The 7,644-nt window shown below is 33.6% G+C and overlaps 1 protein-coding gene across 1 annotated transcript in view; it reads left to right on the forward strand.

Moving 5' to 3' along the window:
* The window catches only part of CUBN (cubilin), a 396,867-nt gene that overhangs the window by 85,378 nt on the left and 303,845 nt on the right, over positions 1–7,644 (forward strand). Inside the window, 4 exon segments of the mRNA XM_004391280.1 lie at positions 1–106; positions 372–550; positions 4,359–4,524; positions 5,335–5,551. The exon segment at positions 1–106 is cut by the window's left edge and continues 1 nt beyond it. Of these exon segments, the coding sequence (XP_004391337.1) occupies positions 1–106; positions 372–550; positions 4,359–4,524; positions 5,335–5,551 (668 nt within the window).

A 7,644-nucleotide genomic window follows, 5' to 3' on the forward strand; every position in this document is an offset into this window, starting at 1 on the left:
AATTCAACCGTCTCTCACATTAACTCCATTACTAATAGAATCTGGATCAGGTTTAAAATAGATGCTTCCATTGAAAAAGCTGGTTTCAGAGCTGTTTATCAAGTAGGTAAGGAAACTTATGCCTTACTTTCAAAATATCTAATTTGCCTGATAGTAACATCTTAATTTCTTGAAATAATATTGTCATTTTATGTCCTCAAGTTTCAAGAAAAAAATTCTCATAGAAATGTCACGTTACCTGTGATATCATGGGAGCTGAAATCTAGTTCTGTGATCATTTATCTCCTTAGGCAAAGTTAGAATTTGCAATAAAGTCAGGACAAGAATAATTTATCTCTGGACAAACATTAATGTTATTTTCATGTTTATAGCTTGTGGAGGTGAATTAACTGGAGAAGGGGTCATTCGCTCTCCTTTCTATCCTAATGTGTATCCTGGAGAAAGGATATGTAGATGGACCATCCACCAACCCCAAAGCCAAGTAGTTCTTCTCAATTTCACTGGCTTTGAAATTGGAAATTCTACCCATTGTGATACAGATTATATTGAGGTAAGAGAAAACACCTTTGAAAAATTGTATTTGGTTGTAAATTGTTACAAAATATTGTGTTAGTTTATCCTCAGGTCAGTTACATGATTTGTACAGTAGCAATATCTGTGATAAATATAGATGCAGAAATCTTCAACAAAATACTAGCAAACCAAATTCAGCAGTTTATAAGGATTGTACAGTATTTCAGAGTTTATCCCAGGAATGTAAGGGTGGTTTATCATGCAAAAATAATGTAATATATGGTATCAATGGAATAAAGTACAAAATTCACATCATTATCTCAATATATGCAGAAAAAGCATTTCACAGAAATCCAACACCTTTTCATGATAAAAACAATCAACAAACTAGGAATAGAAGGGAACTTCCTTAACCTGATGAAAAACCAAACCAAACTTGTTGCTGTTGGGTCAATTCCGACTCATAGTGACCCTATAGGACAGAGTAGAGCTGGCCTGTAGGGTGTCCAAGGAGCAGCTGGTGGATTCAAACTGCCGACATTTTGGTTAGCAGAAGAGCCCTTAACCCTGCACCACCAGGGCTCCAACCTGATGAAGGGCATCTACAGAAACTCACAGCTAGCATTATATTTAAGGATGAAGACTGAATGCAAGACAAGAATGTCCATTCTCACAATTTCTAGTCAACATTATACTGGAAGTTCTAGCAAGGGCAATGAGGCAAGGAAAAGAGATAAAATGCATCCAGATTGGAAAGAAAAGTAAAATTATCTCTATTTACAGATAACATGATCTTGTGTATAGAAAATCATAAGAATTAACATGCACACAGAAAAAAAAAACCTGTTAAAACTAATAAACGAGTTCAGCAAAGTTGCAGGATACAAGATCAATGTCTGAAAATCAATTGTTTTTCTATACACTACAAGAAATAATTAAAAAATGGAATCAAGGAAACAATTCCATTTATAATAGCATCAAAAAGAATAAAATACTAAGGAATAAATTTAATAAAAGAAGTGCAAAACTTGTACTTTGAAAAGTACAAAACATAATTGAAGGAAATTAAAGGAGACCTAAATAAATGGAAAGACATCTCCTGTTCATGTTAAAATGACAGTACTCCCCAAATTGATCTACATATTCAATTTAATCTCTGTCAAAATTCTAAGTGTTTTTTAAAGATAGAAGTTTTCAAACTGATCCTAAAGTTCATATGAATACATAAGAGAACCAGAATAGCCAAAACAATCCTAAAAAAGAGATCAAACTTGGAGGACTCACACTTCCCAATTTCAATACTTACAGCAAAGTTACAGTAATCAAGACAGTATATTATTGGCATAAGGATATAAATATAGATCAATGGAACAAAATTAAGAGTCCAGAAATAAACCCATATATTTATGGTCAATTGAATTTGAAAGGATGTCTAGACATTTCAATGAGGAAAAATAGTCTTTTTCACAAATGATATGGAAACAACAGATACCAATATGCACAACATGAAGTTGGATCATTTCCTTATATATCCCAAAATTAAGTCAAAATGGATCATAGACCTAAATGTAAGAGCTAATACTATAAAACTCTTAGGAGAAAAGATAGGAGTAAATCTTTATAACCTTGGGTTAGGTAAAGCCTTCTTAGCTATGACACCAAAAGCACAAAAAAAAAAAGGAAAATCGGACTTCATTTAAATTAAAAACTATTGTGCTACAAATTATACCATTAAGAAAGTGAAAGGAAAACCCACACAATGGGAGAAAATACTTGAAAATCATATATTTGATAAGGGTCTTGTATCCACAATACATAAAGAACTCTTACAACTCAATAATAAAAAGTTAATTAACCGAATTTAAAAATGGGCAAATATTTGAATTTCTGTAAAGGATATATACAAATTACCAATAAGCCCATGAAAAGATGTTTAACATCATCAAAAAAAAAAAATTAAAACCAGTTGCTGTTGAGTTGATTTCAACTCACGGTGACCTCATGTGTGTTAGAGTAGAACTGTGCTCTACAGGATTTTCAATGGCTGTGATCTTTCAGAAATAGATAGCTAGGCCATTCTTCCAAGATGCTTCTGGGTGGGCTCGAACCACCAACTTTTTGGTTAGTAGCTGAGCATTTAACCATTTGCACTACCCAGGGACTCCTTCAAAATCATTAGCCGTCAGGAAAATGCAAATCAAACTATGAGGTTAGGTATGATGTCAAAAATACAAGTAACAAAAGAAAAAATAGAGAAATTGGACTTCATCAAAATTTAAAACTTCCTCACTGCTGTCAAGAAAGTGAAAAGACAACCCACAGAATGGGAGAAAATTTTTTTTTGCAAATTACGTACCTGATGAAGGATTTCTTTCCAGAATATATAAAGAATTTTTGTAACAAAAATAAGAAGACAAATAACTCAATCAAAAATAAAGAATATACCGTATTTTTACACAAATAACATGCACGTTTCTACGTTTGCCAGCCACACTTTCGCTCCGTAAGGTATTTTTGTAAGCAAACTATGCTAACTTTTTATTTTTTTACAGAAATATGTAAAAAAAAAAAATTGGCATAGCAGTGCTTACAAAAATACCTGGCAGCGGGAGGGCGTGTTTGGCAAACAAACATAGAAGGTGCACGTTATTTGTGTAAAAATACGGTAAACAGACATTTCTTCAAAGAATACAAATAAATGGCCAATAAGCACACGAAAAAATGCTTAACATGATTAGTCATCATGGTAATGCAAATCAAAACAACAGTGAGACACCACTTCATAGCCACTAGCGTAGGTATAATGAAAAACTCCGATAATGGCAAATGTTGGCAAGGATGTGGAGAAAACGAAACCCTCATGCACTGCTGGTGGGAATGTAAACTGGCACAGCTTTGGAAAGCAGTCGGGCAGCTCCTCAAAAAGTTAAACATAGACTTACCAGTTGATCCAGCAACTCCATTCCTAGATATGTACTCAAGAGAAATGAAAATACATGCCCATACTAAAACTTGGACACGATTGTTCATAGTAGCATTATTCAAAATAGTCAAAATGTGGAAACAACCCAATTGTCCAGCAATAGATGAATGAAACAAAACAAAATGAAACATTGTATAACTATGCAATGGAATATTATTTGGCCATAAAAAGGAATGAAATACTGATACATGCTACAACATGGATGGACTTTGAAAACATTATGCTAAGTGAAGAAAGCTAGTCACAAAAGAACACATATTATATTATTCCATCTATAGGAAATGCCCAGAATAGGCAAACCTGTAGAGACAAAGAATTTCTTTTTGAGGTGATGAAAATGTTTTAAAATTGATTGTAGTGACGGTTGCACAAGTCTATAAATACACTGAAAACCATTGAATTGTATACTTTAAATGGATGATTGCATGGTACATGAATTATTGCACAATAAAGCTATCAAAAAATAAAAAAGTGGTTTGAAATGTACAATAATAATAATAATAGCAATAATAATCATCAGGATAAATGTTCATACACCCCTTTCTCAAAAATTCTAAGGTAGAAACTCCTTAACTACATACTTTGGACTATATATCATATATTTCATACACTATTTTATTATATAACTTTTAATATCTTAAGATTAGCAAGCTTCAAATACTATGAAATCTCAGTAATTATGCTTTTTTAATGACCACATTATTCTGTCAATTTTTGTGTTTTCTGAATTTGAGGAATGCCTGATATTTTCTCATTTGCTATTGCTATCTAATAAAAATATTTCAAAAACAATTATTCTTGATGCAGTTTTCAAAATTAGATATTTAACAAATAAACTTGAATATATCTTCTTTTATTTTAGATTGGTAGCAGTTCCATTTTGGGTTCTCCTGAAAATGAAAAGTATTGTGGCACAGATGTACCTTCACTTATAACATCTGTATATAATTTTCAATACGTCACATTCGTGAAAAGTTCTTCTACTCAAAATCATGGTTTCATGGCCAGATTCAGTACTGCGGATTTAGGTGAGAGATTTTCTCTTTCTCTTGGTTTGCCTCTTGGGCTAGTAACGGAATGAGTAGGCACTGATAAGAAATTATTACAAAAAATCATCACCCCTGAAAATTTTCAAAGTACGTTCAAAGGCAAAGAAAATATATATTTCCTAATCAACATCTACCCAGCAGCAGTCTGCCCATTTGTCAGAGTGGTGGTGCATGTCATTAGATCCTGGAAGCTATGGCATTGGTCTCAAACACCAAAAGGATCACTCCTGGTGGACAGGTTTCAATGGAACTTCAAGACTAAGATAGACTAGGAAGAATGGCCTGGTGATCTACTTCCAAAAATTAGCCAATGAAACCCTATGGATCACAACAAAACATTGTCCGACTTGCTTACTTTGGACAAGTCATTCGGAGAGATCAATCATTGCAGGAGAACATAGTGTTTGGTAAAGTAGAGGGCCAGTGAGGGCAAGGGAAACCCTCAATGAGATGGATTGGCACAATAGCCACAACGATGGACTTGAACGTACTGGCGATTGTGAGGATGACATAAGACCAGGCAATGTTTTGTTCTGTTGTACATATGGCTGCCATGAGTCAGAGTCCACTAGAGGACAGTTAACAACAACAACAATCAACATCTATACGGATAGTTAATTGGAGTCTAACAGTTAATAAAAGAAAAGCTAAGTTATCTTTAGTGGCATATAAGGAACAAAAATTTTTTTCTTGAATGCTTAAGAGGTTTTGATCAGATGAATTTATTCTGAAATTCAGGGAGTTTGTTGGTAACTTGTTGTAACAGTTATTATTATTTTATTTCAACAGCGTGTGGAAAAATTTTTACAGAGTCAGCAGGAACCATTCAAAGTCCTGGCCATCCAAACATCTATCCCCATGGTATCAACTGTACCTGGCATGTATTAGTCCAATCTGGCCACCTGATTCGTTTGTCATTCAAAAAATTTCATCTGGAGTTTCATTACAATTGCACAAATGATTATCTGGAAGTTTATGACACTGGCTCTGGGACCTCTCTTGGACGGTAAGGTTTTTGTTGTTGTTTCTTTTTAAAACACAAAACCTTCCTGCTTTCTTGCTTCCCTGCTTCAGTGAAGGTTGTCAAAGTCCAGTCACGCTGTATCATAAAAACTAGGTGAAAACATCGTGCTTTTTAATGATAATTTCTGTTGCTGAAGATGATCAAGTTATATCACTAACTCCTTCTTCCTGGCCTTTAGTAATTTGTTAAGTTGATATCTAGAGCTAGATCTATCTGTATCTCCACATCCATAAAACCATCGCCAAAATCAATATAATGCACATATCCATCACCCCCAAAACTTTCTTCCTGCCCATTAGAATTTCTTCTTTTTGCCTGTCATCCTTATCTGAAGAAAACCACTTATCTTAGCTATTTTCTATCATTATAGATAAATTTGCATTTTCTAGAATTGCATAAAAATTGAATCATACTATATGTACTCTTTTTTTGGGGGAATCTGGCTTTTCTCAATCAGCATAATTATTTTGAGATTCATCTATGTTGTAAGGTATATCAAGAGTTGTTGTTGTTAGGTGCCGTCGAGTCGGTTCTGACTCATAGCTACCCTATATACAACAGAACGAAACACTGTCTGGTCCTGTGCCATGCTCATAATTACTGTTTATGCTTGAGCCCACTGTTGCAGCCAGTGTGTCAATCCATCTTATTAAGGGTCTTCCTCTTTTTTGCTGACCCTCTACCAAGCATGATGTCCTTCTCCAGGGACTCTCCCTCCTGATAACATCTTGTATATTTATCAGTAGTATTTCATTGTATGGATGTATCACCATTTCTTTATTCACCTGTTGATGAACATTTGCATTATTTCCAGTTTTTGGCTATTACAGATGAAGCTGTTATGAACATTCACATATACTATTTTATATGAACATAAGCTTTCATTTCTCTTAAATAAATACCTAGGACTAGAATGACTGGGTTATATTGTAGGCATATGTTTACCTTTTTAAGAAACTACCAAAATATTTTCCAAAGTTGTACCATTTTACATTTCCACAAGCAGTGCATGAGGGTTCCAATTTCTCCACCTCCTCACCAACACATACTTTCTGATGTCTTGATAATAGCCAACATGGTGGTGTGAAGTGGTATCTCATTGTGGTTTCGATTTCCATTTTTTAATGACTAATGATGTTGCGCATCTTTTCATGTGCTTATTGGCAATTTGTATGACTTCTTTGGAGAAATATCTACAGGTCCCTGAATTATGACAGGGTTCCATTCTGATGACTCTGTTGTAAGTTGGTTCAGACGTAAGTCGAATACCTCATTTTTTTTTAGTTTTCATTATTATTGCCTTTTATTATCAGTATCTTTATAAATCTGATCTTTATTTGTTTTGGTGGATTGGAAACATTACATATAAACTTACAGATATATTTTAACATTGTATGTAGTACATATTATTAACAATAGATGTACCAAAACAATGGTTATAAGTCTGGTTTGTTGTAACATGAATACGTTGTAAGTCGGGGACTACCTGTATTCAAGTTCTTTGTCCATTTTTTAATTGGGTGGTTTGTTCTTTTGCTGCTGGGTTGTAGTTCTTTATGTATTCTGAATATTAAACTCTTACAGATAAGTCCTTTCATATTTTTGATGCTATTGTAAATGGTGTTGTTTTTACAATTTTAATTTTATTGTTCAATGCTAGTATATAGAAATACAATTGATTTTTTTCTATTTTCTTGAATCTGCAATCTCTCTTAAGTTACTTATTAGTTTTAATAGCTATTTTGTAGATGCCGTTGGATTTTCATAGATGATCATGTTATCTTTTAATTAAGGTAGTTTTACATGTTCCTTTTTAATATGGATGCCTTCTATTTCTTTTTCTTGCCTTATTGCCCTGGCTAGAATCTCCATACAAAGTGTAACAGAAGTGGTGAGAGTAGACATCCTGGTTTTGTTCCTAAACTTAGGAGGGAGAGCATTCAGTCTTCCATTATTAAGTTTTATATAACCCGCCGAATTTTTGTAGATGCCTTTGATAAGGATAAGGAAGTCCTCTTCTTAGATTTCATAAGAAATTGATATTGGAGTATGCATCTATTTAGATGATTATGGGT

Source organism: Trichechus manatus, unplaced genomic scaffold (genome assembly GCF_000243295.1).
Source record: "Trichechus manatus latirostris isolate Lorelei unplaced genomic scaffold, TriManLat1.0 scaffold00075, whole genome shotgun sequence".
NCBI lineage: Eukaryota > Metazoa > Chordata > Mammalia > Sirenia > Trichechidae > Trichechus > Trichechus manatus.